This window comes from Neovison vison, chromosome 2 (genome assembly GCF_020171115.1).
Source record: "Neovison vison isolate M4711 chromosome 2, ASM_NN_V1, whole genome shotgun sequence".
NCBI lineage: Eukaryota > Metazoa > Chordata > Mammalia > Carnivora > Mustelidae > Neogale > Neogale vison.
This window is the reverse complement of record NC_058092.1, coordinates 185,750,451-185,763,395: the sequence shown is the minus strand read 5'-3', so window position 1 is coordinate 185,763,395 and position 12,945 is coordinate 185,750,451. Positions and strand designations below refer to the sequence as shown.

Sequence of the window (12,945 nt, the reverse complement as noted above, 5' to 3'; positions counted from 1 at the left end):
CATCCCAGCTTGGGCATTGCTTCCTGGAAGGGGCCTTCCTGAGTGTCAGCTAGAGCTCCCCAAGGCTGGTCTGACTGTGATTTCTTGGGGAGGTCCAGGGACACAGCAGCGGGTAGAAAGGGACTGGGGTTGCCTGCCAGAACGCCAGGTGCAAAGGCCTCTTGAGAAGTAGGCACTCACAGCCCAGCTTGGCGGGTGTCCCAGCCCACAGAGGGCACTGGTCATCTAGCCCACTGGGTAATCCCTGGGCCTGCTTGGCACAGTTGCCTCTCTTTCCTGTACGGATGCTAGTCTCCCTAACTATTCCAGGAGTTCCAACAGGGTAGTGGGTCCGAAAACAGGCTATCCTCCGGACCTAGTCTCTGACAGCTGAAGCATAGCCATGGGGCGAGGGGTTGAACCAGGATGCCAGGGTCCTGTTCTCTGGACCCCTCCCAGGGACCCCTTCTGGCTTCCCACCAGCTCCGGTTCTTAGCGGTTCTGTCTGTGCTTGGTGGGATCTCCCAAAGAGCAACGTGATGTCCTGAGCTTGTGCAGGTGGGGGGCAGAGGTTTCATTCTGTCTCGCCATTCTGATCTAGTGGTCTTACTTCCTAAAATACATGTTGGGACGGATTCTGAAGTAGCAATGTAGCTTAAGGAGAAAATGCTGACATCAGCTAGCCACGTGCCCCGGGCACCTGATGGAGAAGTGGCAGCTGGTGGGTTATCTGTTGGCCTTTTCTGTTAGAATACTGTGTTTTCCAAAACACACGTGTTAATGTTATCACTTTTTGGATTCCCCCTCCCCCACCAGAAAATGCTGGGAGGCTTTACTGTGTCCATTTTATGTGCATGAAAACTGAGGCTCCAAAACATTTGTGTCTTGTGACAAAAAGTGAATGTGGAACTGGGACTAAGACCTGGGTCTTCTGCTTCTCAGGCCTGTGCTCCTTCCTCTTCACTGAACTGAATGGCATCAGAGGCCAAGACTCAGGACCTCCCAGGACCAGGGCCGGGGTTGGGGGTGGGGGGCGGTGAACCTGGGTCCACAAGCCCATGGTTCCCTTTCTTTTGCTTCATTCTTGCCACTCCCCTTTCTGCCTGGCATCCCTGAAGCCACAGGACTCCTGGTGGGCACGAGGGCCTGCGGTTGCTTACCATGGTGGAGGGGAAGGGAGATGCTCCTAGCTGACCAGAGAGCCCCAGGGTCTCTGGGAGGCCTTGAACAGGTCACACACAGCACATTTGAGCTGCTGCAGGACAGCCCTCAAGACGCAGGGCAAGGGAAGGATTTGAACATCACCATGCTGGGCCAGAGAAGCCTGGCTTAACTTGGTGTGCAGCACAGGGAAGGGGCCAGGCTGGGGCTTCCTGACCTTGAGCCAGCGGAAGCAGGCTTCCTCAACAGCAGCGGGGTCCAAGTTTAATACACAGAAGAGCTCTTGGCCTTAAAGATAGGAGGTCAGCTGCCAAGGGCAATGTCCCCGGCTCACAGACTTTCTCTAGGGTACCGCTGGCAACTCTTGGACCAGCAAGTGGGTGTGGGGTGATCGTTGTCCTTCTCCCTGGACAGGTGACTTCTGCAGGTTCCCACCAGCCTGAGATGCCAGAGCTGGTTGGCTGGGATTTGTGTGGCAGGGAGGTCCCCCCGACAGGCCCTCCCCCCATCTTCATCCTTCTGCCAAGGTGCCTCTGTGACTAGGGCTCAGCTCCTGACCTCCCAGTTGCCTTCCGCCCTTCCTCCCCAGGCCCGGCCCTTCCTCTTGCAGAGGCCTCCCTGATAGCCCCTTAGACCCCTCCCCCCAGCCTGGCCTCCCTTGCCTGCGGCCTGAAGCTAGACAGAGAGCAGAAGCCATACAATGACTTCCCCTGGCTGGGTGGCACACCATTGTGTGACAGGCCTGGGTTGGTCCGGATGCCCCCTGCTACACAGCTGTTCCTAGCTCTGGGTGATACAGGGCTGAGAGCTGGGTGGGGACAGGAATGTACGGTTCACAGGAAATTGGGGGGAGGGGGCCCAGGGTCAAATGAAAGGATAGGAGGGCTCAGATACAAGATTTCTCTTGGTAGCTGAATCCCAGGCCACTTGCTAAGAGAACTTCACTCCGGAAGTCACAAACGCAAGTGATGTCTTATCCTGAAAGCCTTCCCGGGCTCCTGACTTCAAGTTCCTGGCACTTCATCACACCACCAAGTGGTAACTCTCTGTTATGTGTCCATCTCTCCACTAGTCTGGGGGCCTCTTGAGGACAGGACTGTACCCAATTCGTGTCTGACTTCCGAGCCTCTGGCACGGGCCAGGCGCGTATTTCGTGTTGAACGAATGAAAGAATAAAGGAACGACACTTAACTTGCCCTTGTGAGGTTGGTCCTGTGCCAGCGAGGGCTGGCTTGGACCAGCTGATAACTGCAGGTGGAAACAAGATGGTGTGCAGGTCTGCCGGGCATCTCTGGACTGATACATGCAGAATGGCGCCCACCCCTAAGGCCATGGTGACCTTTCCTGGAGCCTTGGGAGGCTGCTCAGGGCTCTGGCTGGTGCAGGAGGGCTCAAAACAACCCTATTCTCAAATAGCCATCCAGTGAAATCTATGCAACAGGAGGAAAGGGACCCTGTCTGGTCACCTCTGGCTTGGTGACCCTCAATTTTGTGCTTGACTCTGGGGATTCACTGTCTAGAGGGGACAGTCAGATCACTGGAAGCAAATCTTTGTGGGTCCAGTGCTCCCCGGAGGCAGATGCCCATCATGGCTGGGCGCTAGCGGCTTGTGCCCTGTCCTCACCCTGGCTCAGCCGTACTGGGAAGGACTGGAGGGGGCACATGGGAAAGTGGTGCGATCAGCCCTTAGGCAGTGTCAGCCCAGAGGCAATGTCATCAGGAGGAAATATAGATAGAATCACACTCTTGGCTCTGAATGCTGCCACGGGCTCCACAAACCCGCCCCTGGTCATTTCTTGCTCTTGGGCCTTTGTTTAGGTGGATCTCTGGGTCCCCGATACGCCTTGTTGTGCTAACAATGACAGAGTGACAAGACAGCCCAGGCATCCCCTCCTCCAAGAAGCCTATCCCGAGCCCTTGTTAGTGCTCCTGAATGCAGGCCCATCCGCATGTTGGCCCCTGAACCCGGAGACCCTCACTGCATCCCTTCCTCGGCTACCTTCTACGGTGGCAGGGACCACCACTGCTTCCTCCGGGTATCCCTGGGGCCTGGCACATACTGGGCATTCAGGGAATACTGACTGGCTGCCTAAGCAAACGAACAAATGAATGAATGAACGAATACACTCTAGGGCTCAGTTCTCAACTCTGCTCTGGTCCCGGCAATTCTTCAGTGTCACGTGTCCCTTACAGAAGTCAAATACCAGGGATCTTTCCTCTACCTGAAGAAGCCAGAAAAAAAAGTTGATAGATTCCTTTTGACCTAAAAAATGTCTCCTGTAAATCTTTCCCCAGCTGGCCCTGATGCTGTCTGTCCCTATCACGGTGTAATAGCCCAGGAGCCATATACATATCGTCTTGGTCATGGCCTCAGGGAAGCCCAGGCCTGACTGAGTTCATCTGGAAGGTGCTTTCTGGGGTCCGAGCTGGTGATGGCCAGAATGAGGAAGCCAGAGAAAGGGAGGTTATGCCTCTCACCATCCAACTTCTCGTAGTCCCATAGCAGGGAGCCGGGAAGCCTGAGATTGGCTTCAAGGCGGGACCCAAATGTCAGGGACCCATGTGTGAGGATGCAGAGCTCATGGGTTTCCACTGGACTAGGCTGGGTCTCTGGCGGTGGTGGTTGGGGGTGGGGGCGTTCAGAGTGTCTGTCAACAGATGAAAACTCTTTCTGGCCACAGGGACCAGTCCCAAGTTCTGTAGGAACTGCTTGAGTAGCGGCCCACCCATTCCTGGTGGTTAAATGTGGCCGGGGTGATTTCACATTTCCCCAATTGTCCTTTCTTCTGAAGACCAAAAGGAAGCCAGATGTCACCTGTAAAGCTCAGTGTCTCAGAATGTCCTGGGTCTCACTGACTGCCTCCCCAGGAAACTCCAGGGCTTTGAAGTGTAGGGAAAGGGGGGAGCAGGGGTGAAATCGGTGTGTTTGCTGGCCTAGGTCAGGACAAGAAGCAGCACAGGCTCTCAGTTTCCCACCCCAGAGAATCTTGTTCTCTGCCCTTCCCTCGTTAACAAGCTCTGCTTTTGTCAGAGGCAGTGATATATCAGGCTCCCACATAATAAGCCAGTTCTGACAATCCTGTCATTTTTTCCAATCTCCTTTGGAGTGAGGGTGCCCATGTGAATCTTTTCTGGTCACAGACATAAGCAGAACCATGGAAAGTAGTTCTGGAAAAAAATTTGCTTTCTTGATAAAGGGGCAGAAATGGCTTGCATAGTTCTTTGTCTTGTCATTTCCTGCCTTGAATGCTGACATGATGGCTGGTGCTATAGCAGCCATCATGCAGCCATGGGGGAAAGCTCAAGAGGCATTAGCTCTGACATCACAGAGCACAAAACCAACATTTGTAATTCTCTCTAGAATTTCTGTTACGTGTATAAAATGCATCCTGATTTGTTGATGACTTGAGTTAAGTATCTATCACTTGTAGCCAAACATGTCGCTAAATGCCCCTGGGAGATGACCGGGATGATGATTCGCCCTGAAGCTAGGTACAGATAGGGAGGGGTTGTCAAAACTGAGTCCTTCCATGTCACTAAAGTAATGGATAGCCCTACATGTCCCCCCCCTCCGGTAGTCATATGTGTCTTATAAATATGTCTCTGTTTGGCTCACTGGGTGGGGATGGCCAAAGTGATTAGTGGGGACACCTGGCCGCTCTGGAGCTAAGGATGCCCACCCAGGGTGTGCCCACAGCCAGTCCCATACCTTTGGCATCTCAGAATATGGTTTCCTGGGATTGGTCAAATTCCATCTTCCTCCCCAGAGACAGTCCAGATAGATAGCCCAGCCCAGGCCTACTCTGACTCCATAGTCTATAGAGCTGCTGCCAAGGGGGAGGGGTCTAACAGAGTTACCCATCAGGGACCAAGGGACAGGGCTGAGGCCTCATTAATGATCAGGTTCCTAGGGTGGACAGAGCACAAAAATGTCCCCAATCCTTTATACCTTCCTGTATCCACACTTTTTAAAATTCATTTGCAACTTGTTCCTCCAAAAGATAGGGTGGAGTTCTCCACACCTTGAACCTGGACTGGCTTTGTGACTTGCTTTGGCCAACAGAATGTTCTAGAAACAACCTCATTCCAGTTCCAAGCCTGGACTCAAGAGGCCCTGCATGCTCCCACTGTCCCTCCTGGACCCTTGCTAGCTCTACTTGAATAAGCATGGACTAGCCTTCTGGAAGAGGAGACACGAGTGGCCCTGTCACCCCAGCCGATAGGTGGATGACCCCCCAAACCCCAGTCAACTAATGATACACAGCTGCCCCCCCACAACCCCACAGAGGCGGGAGCCCAGCTAAACCAGGTCTAAATCGCCAGTCTGCAGAGTTGGCGCCAAATCAGTGATTGCGTTCATCCCTGCACGTGGTTTGGTTTGCACGGCGGCATTATCGCGGCCACAAGCATCTGACACAGTCCTCCTCCTCAGGGTCTACTGAGCACTTCTGCAGACACGAGCTCACTCAATTCCCCAGACACCACCTAAGAGGAGACATCACCTCCCTTTTCCGGATGACGAGACCGCATCCCGAGAGGTTCCGACTTGCTGGTGATCGCACAGCCAGCTCACAGCACTCCTGACTCCAAACTTCACCCCCTCGATGGGCACATGGCTCCCACCCGGGCGCATCGCCCCCAGACCATCTCGCCATACAGTCCCACAGGGTGCGCCTCCTTCTCCAACCTTGCAAACCTTCCACGTTGCCTTGGGTGGGGGCTCTGTCCATTCAAGCACCAGACGGGACCAAGAGCATCAGTCCCTTCTGACGTGGACATATTGCAACAGTGTGTCACAGCAAAGTGACAGAGGGGAAGGGGCCAGAGGGCGCCTTTCCTGTCTGGCACAGAGTGTGGGTGAATGCACGCTCGCGGGCACACGGCTTGGCAGGTAGAGTGAGGGTTGGCCAGGCCCCAAGGTGTGGGCTCGCTCTGCACCATCCCATAGAACTGCTGGACCAAAGAGGGCTGAACAGAGACTCTGAGTGGTTACAGATACAGGATGACAAGCACATGAGTTCTGCACGTGCGGGTCCTCCACAAACACACACGGGTCCTCCACAAACACATGCGTAGGTCCTCTATAAATACACAGAGGTGGGCCTTCTAAAGGCACAACAAAGGACTTGTCAAAGATTCACCCACCTCGGACATTCCACTCCCACCCCCCCCTTGTTGCCTGCCCACACCCTACAGAAGGCCGAGCCCGTCCTTCAAGCACCCTCCCCTCCCTGCATCTGCCTCCAGGGCTCACCGACAGGGTGGGGGTGCCTTCGTCCTCCACCGTCACCACCAGGTGGTAGAAGCTCCGGTGCTCACGGTCGGGCGGGGCTGGCCGCGTGGAGATCTCACCACTGATCCGGTCCATGCGGAAGGTCATATCCTCATTGCCCTCAGTGATATAGTAGGACAGCACGCTGTTGATCCCGATGTCACGGTCGGTGGCTCTCACCTGGACCACAGCAGTACCCCCGCCCACGTTCTGCGGGGAGAGTAGGAAAGGGGGCTGTCGGTGGTGAGCATGCTGTGGGCACCCACTATATGTAAGGCTGTGTGACTTCACAGACTCTTCTTGGCTGCCCTGGGAGTTAGACAGGATGCTATCCCCATTTACAGATGAGAAAACTGAGGTACAGAGAAAGGTCACACTGCCTGTCTGTGGCAGAGCTCAGGTCTGACTCTTGGGAGGTTGGTCTGAGACCCGGCCTTTAAACCCCTCTCCTATCCTGCTTTCACGGACGTCCAACCTGGCCTGACACCCAGCGATGCTGGGGCAAAAATTTCCCTCAGTGCCTCAGTCTTAAGAATGAGTAGTAAATGCACTGTCTTGTTTAAAAGCAGCTCTCCAGGGGATTAATCCCATTTCCTGCTTTCTCTCTCCTCTTGTCTCCTCTTCACACCTCCTGCAAAAAGAGACTGCATCCCAGGAGCTGGCATTAGGGCTGGAATTGTGAATGAGCAGGACATGCCCCCACCTGTGGGGTCTGGGAGCCCAGCGGTCCAAGTGGACCCTTACACGGGTGCTTCACGGTCACTCACACCCACTGCCCACCGTGGACATCCAGCTATCCGGATGCAAGAGCTGCCCTCACCTCGTTCACACTGACATTGTACCCAAAAGGGCTCTCGATCACTGGAGGGTTGTCATTGACATCCAGAATGGTCACCTGTAGGATATGGTCCTTCTTCCGTGGAGGGGTACCACGGTCAGACGCTACAACCTGGAGTGGGGAGAGGAGAGAGGAGACTGGATTCAGGGTTAAAGGAAGGGGAAGGACCTGAAATATGGAGTCTGAAAGGGCAGTCTGTCCAGTGAGGAGGACCAGTAGGGCAGAGAGACACTTGGGTCCATCCCTGCCCCTGGGTGGTCTGCCAGCCCTGGGCTCTCCCTGGAATTTTTTTTCTTCCGCCCCATGCTGCAAACAATCCTTGCCCAATTGTTGTCTGACATGGGGCCATCATTCAGAATCTGGTTCTGGTGTGTCCAGTCTTTACTTTCTGGTCCTACCCTGGACTGTATTCTGGGCTGTGCCAGCCCTTGACCATGACCTGGGCCTGTGACCAGACCCCAGTCTCCTGCTTTTAGCTAAGTAACTCTGTTCCACGCACTCCTACCTGAACCCTGGCAGATAGAGAAAGCCTCCCCTAACCTTTTCAGCAATGAACTAGAGTTTTCCCCACAGCCCAGGCCTGTCCCTGGGAGCCCGAATGCTTTCTGCATGCCTGAGGAGCAGTGAAAGTGCTCTCCAGGCTCAGAGCCCTGCAGGAATGCAGCCCTGGGGTCCCCGGAGTCGCAGGGAGCAGGCCAGCCACAGCAGCTCAGCAATAATGGTGGCCTCCGGGACTCCTCACACTTGTGCTTGTTTTTCACCAAGGCAGAGGCTGGCCAGGGAGGGGTTCTTCTACCCATTGCACAAGAGGGGAAACCAAGGCCCAGGGAGAGTGAACAACTTGCCCAAAGTCATACTGCCTGTGGAAGAGTCAGGGCTCTATCAGCTCTGCCAGGCCTTCGCTCCTGGCTCCTATAACAGGGACAGACACCTCTGCTGCTTCCTGCCCTGGGGACCAGGGACATGGGAAGCCGACTGCCAGGCTGTGCCAAGCTCTCTCCTGCAAGGTCAACAGAGACCCCTGGCTCAGGGGGTGTTTCTCACCTTGAGGATGTAGTGGTCTAGCTCTTCTCTGTCCAGAGGCCTGGCCACGAACACTTCACCAATGGAGTAATTGGTGGTGACGATATCAAAGGCCCTGGCGATGTTGCCAGAGGCCAGGGAGAAGACCACCTGTCGGGGGTGGGGAGGGGAAGGGGACGGACGAGAAAGTGAGGAGCACAGGCCACAGGTCAGCCTGATGGTCCCTCCCCTGCCCTCCCAGGCCCTCTGCTCGGTAAGGGCATTTGAAAAGAGAACATTTGATGCAGAGGTAGAAAATGTGTGCCGCAGGCCCACCAAGGCAGCACGGGACCTGTGGCAGGTTTCTGGGGTAAGAGAGGTCAGCATTACCAGCCTAGGGGCCAGAAGAGTGGGTATGACTCCCGCGGCACAGACGTTTCCCAGGACAGAGGTGGGGAGGCACTGAGACTTCTGGGGGCCCTGCTGGGACATGGGCTGCATCTGGCCCTCACAGCAATGGTCAGGAGATGCTCTTTCCAGTTTGCAGACAGGAGGCTCAGAAACAGGCAACAATTGGCTAAGGTTACACAGCTTGCAAATGACTAAGAGGATGAAGATTTGAATGCCTGTGCTTCTGATCCTAAGTTACCACTCCCCCAAGAGGTGTACAAGCCATCTTTGCGGGCTGTGGGGAGGGCAGAGGGAGAGGAGAGAGAATCTTAAGCAAGCTCCATGGTCTGTGTAGAGCCCAATGAGGGGCTTGATCTCATGATCTTGAGGTCATGACCTGAGCCGAAATTAAGAGAAGGCTGCTTAACCAACAGAGCCGCACAGGGACCCTAAACAAGCAAGCCATTTTTAAATGGTAGGAACCTCCTCAAACATGTCACTTGATTCGTGGGACAGATTAAAGCAGCGGGAAGACTAATACAGTCTACCACTGGTCCTCCTTGTGCACTGGGCCTCCAAACCTGGAGTGTGTGTGGAGGGAGCACTTCTTGCCATGGCACAGGTCCCCCAAAGCTGGGAGGAGGAGGAGCCTGTCCTCTCTGAGACCTGGGGCCGCGTGGGAAGGCCTGGCACACAGGGCCGAGATGCTGAGAGGTTTGTGGATCAGGTGACAAAGGAGTCAGCAGGAAGGACGAAGGCCCTCTGCTCTCAGCTTGCTGTCAGGGGCTGAGCTGGAACCAGCCTTTGTACTCCATGCTCACATACCCGGGCAGGGCCAACAGCCTGCACAGCTCTGCCTCCTCTTCTCTCCTTGACCGTGGAGTAGGGTGAGGGCAGGGCCGTGCACCTGGGGCTGGGTGGAGCCTGGCCATCCCTCCTCTAGTGGGAGAGGCTACGGGAGCCTCCTTAAGACACGGAAGAGCCAGCATTTTACTTGGCACGCACCTGCCCATTGCTGCCGGCGTCAGGGTCCCGGGCCTTGACGGTGGCCACAAGCTGGCCCACGGAGCAGTCCTCAGGCACGCTGACGGCCGAGTCGGAGGTGACGTCAAACCGGGGACTGTTGTCGTTCTCATCTAGCACCGTGATGTAGACCTGGGGGTGGGGAAGGCAGCCAGAGACCCACCGCCTCCTTCTGCTTCCTGACTCCAAACACCAGGCTCCCACCGTGGGTGCACAGGGGCCCAGAGCTGAGAGTTCTAGAAAGTCAGCGTTCAGGGCTTGCCTGGGCCGATCAGGACTCGGAGGTGTTGAGCACATTTCCCATAGCCGTGGGATGGGGGAGGGCCGCACCCACTCAAATGTTGGGGCTAGCACAGCAGGGTAGAGTCCAGGGAGGACTTAGTGGTGGTAGGGCTGAGCACTGGAAGGCATGGGCCTTGGCTAAAGGGGACAGAGGCTACTCAGCAAAAAAAAAAACCAAAAACACTGAGGAATGCCAGCTTGGCATCGACAGAGCTTCCTGTTTTTCAAAAGGAACTCGGAATCCAGATTTTTATGAGGAATTATGTGGTGATTAATAAAAATTAAAGGAAAAACTTATGTGCCAGCTGGTCAAAACACATCTGGCAGCCAGATCTTGCCCGAAGGCCTCTTCACTGGCGCATCTGGATTAGAGGGACGGAACTGGGGCTTTGGAACAAGAGGGGGCCATGAGGTAGCCTGGTGGTCCCAGTGGGGAGAGGGGAGGAATTTCCATGGAATTTCCAGATATAAACTGGGAATGTGCAAATTGGATGCAAAGGGCATATTGTTTTGTATTCTGTAGCTTTCAACCCACAGATGGCCAAGAGTGCCCCTTAGGCTCATGGACGGGAAGGTTCAGGTAGGGTGGGAGGGGCTCAGGTTTGGGGAATCCCAGGAGGGATTGCTCCCACGGGCCTGCCCCAAGCCAGACCTCATCCTCTCCCTCCCTGAGCCTGGGGTACAAGGGCTCCCAGGCGGCATATAGGGGCCCCCATGGAGAGCCTGGGGAACATTGCTGCCACATAGGAGACCCCTTTCATCCTCCCCCCCTCCAATCAGGTCTTCCTTCTTCTCCATCCTAGCCATGCCTCCATATTTTTAGGGAGCTGTCAGAACCACAGGACAAGCAGCCCAGGCTTGGCAGCATGACCAACTCCCCCATTTACTAGCTGTGTGACTTGGGAAAAAATGATTCAACCTCTCTGATTTTCCACTTCCTTAGCTGAAAGTATAGACAAAAACACATACAGCATTGGGATGCCTTGGGGAATGAATGAGCAAACGAAAAGGTCAGGGGTGGTAAAGGTGGTCCCCGTCCTGCTTCGTGCCTGGGAGACTGGCATGCTCTCATACTCCAAGGCTTTGCCCATCCCTCATGATTTTGCTCAGGGAGTTCCATGATGTCCCAGAGCCCCAGTCTGCTCATCTGTGAAATGGGCCCAGTAATGCCCACCACGCTATTCTTAGGGCAGAACCAAACAAGGCCTCTGTGCTCTAATTCCTCCAAACTCTTTCGCTCGGCTCAAGACCTTGTTCAGACTTCCTGGGCTTTGTCCCACCACAGAGCTTTTGCATACGCTATTCCCTCTGCCTTTATGTGCTTCCTTCTTGGCTGGGTAAATGTCTGTGCTTTCTGCAGATCTCAGCCGGAGTCACTTCCTCAGGGAAGCCCTCCTTGATTTCCCAGACGTCTTATTATAGACTTTCTCCTGTAGCATACACTGACTGGTGTGATAACTTAATCAACAACCCTCTCCTACTGTATCTTATGTCTGTGAAGGCAGGGACTATGTCTAATTTCAGTTTCCTGTTGTGCCCCGAGCCCAGCCCAGAGCCAGGCACACAGTGGGTGTTTCCTCTAGGATTACCACTGTGATGCTGTCTGTGAGGTGCTCCTGGCAGCAGAGAGTCAGCCTCAGCAGTAGGGCAGGTGCCAAGATCCATAGGATTAGATCTGGGTCTGTGTTCCCACCCAGGGCCTCATGGTCCAGACCATCTTCTCCCGGCCCCAGGGGTGTGAAGGCATTATTCGAGAGCCTGTCCACGTGTGCCCCTTCCTGCTGCCTCCCCACCCCTCCCAGGGCCCATGGGGGCTGCCGGGGTCAGGGAGGAGTCAGGTGTAGGTGAGCTGTGGTTTGGGGGTTCCGGCCTTGCAGAGGAAATGGTGCTACCTTTAAAAGGCCCCTCGGGCTGCTTCACCCTAGCATCTCCAGCAATGACTGCCTGGTGCCAACAGGGCTGCTATATTTAGGGCAGTGGGTCCTGGGGCCTGGGAGGAAGCCAGGGCAAAGCAAAAACCCATAGGTCCTGCTTCCTGGAAGAGGGTTTAGCGATTATGGAGATACAGGGCATGGGCTTAGGGTGCCCCCAGCGGTCTAGGCAGAGGAAGGGGGTTGCCTCATCTACAAACGGGCTCCAGGGGCCTTGGTGGGGAGCAACCTGGCCATCCTGGCTGCTTATCAGCATCCACCTGGCCTCAGCTCCCCGACTCCCCATCAGGGGAGAGCTGCAACTGGGCCCATTTTACAGATAAGGCTGCCGAGGCCCAATGAGAGGGCCCCATTTAACCTGAGCCTCAGCTCCTCCAGCTGGGGTGGCCAGGAGCCTGAGCTGGGAGGTGCGGGACACGGTGCCTGCCTAGTATCCACCACTGAGGGTTCTGCTCAGCGGATGCCCTCTGGAAACACTGGAGGGCCACGGGGAGCTATGCAGCTCATGGCTACTCTTGGTCTCCCTACCCCCCAGGCTGGCCCTGTGGATGGAGGGGGCTTTGGGATATAACTAGGTCACAACCAGGGCCACTGGAACTAAGCACCTCTAGCAAGCAGTGGTGCAGAGACCCCCAAGCAGCTGCCTTGGGCTCTTAGCCTGGACAGTCGGTTGATTTCTGTCCCTCTAGGCTAATGTGATAGGGACCCAGTAGGGAGTGAGAGTGTAGCTATAACCAAGGCTGTGGGTGAGCCGGACGCCCCAAGTGATCCACAGATGGCCTTAGACCGGACCAGCTGCGGCCCATGCTCAAGGTACTGTTAATATTCTGTTAATATTGCTGCAGGATGCCCACCTGGTAGACCCCTCCCTCTCGGGCCCACCCCCATTTCAACCCTGAGCCTGAGGTCCTCTGCCTGCCTCCCCCACCCCTCACCCCACTAAGATCTTTGCCTGACACCTCTGGCCTCAGTGGTCATCCTCCTCCAAATGTCCCGAGCCCGTGGTGTTCCCGCCTTAGAGTCCTTCAGGACAGTGATTCACTGTGCCTATGGCAGCCCTTGCCCAG

General features: G+C 55.4%; 1 protein-coding gene across 7 annotated transcripts in view; it reads right to left on the bottom strand.

Annotated features, from left to right (window-relative positions):
- The window catches only part of CDH23 (cadherin related 23), a 355,087-nt gene that overhangs the window by 66,788 nt on the left and 275,354 nt on the right, over positions 1-12,945 (bottom strand). For all 7 annotated transcript variants that reach the window (XM_044239712.1, XM_044239715.1, XM_044239714.1 and 4 more), the window contains 4 exons: positions 9,648-9,797; positions 8,295-8,423; positions 7,233-7,361; positions 6,395-6,622 (listed from right to left, as the gene is read on the bottom strand). In XM_044239712.1, the coding sequence (XP_044095647.1) occupies positions 6,395-6,622; positions 7,233-7,361; positions 8,295-8,423; positions 9,648-9,797 (636 nt within the window). The remainder of the gene's footprint in view (positions 1-6,394; positions 6,623-7,232; positions 7,362-8,294; positions 8,424-9,647; positions 9,798-12,945) is intronic.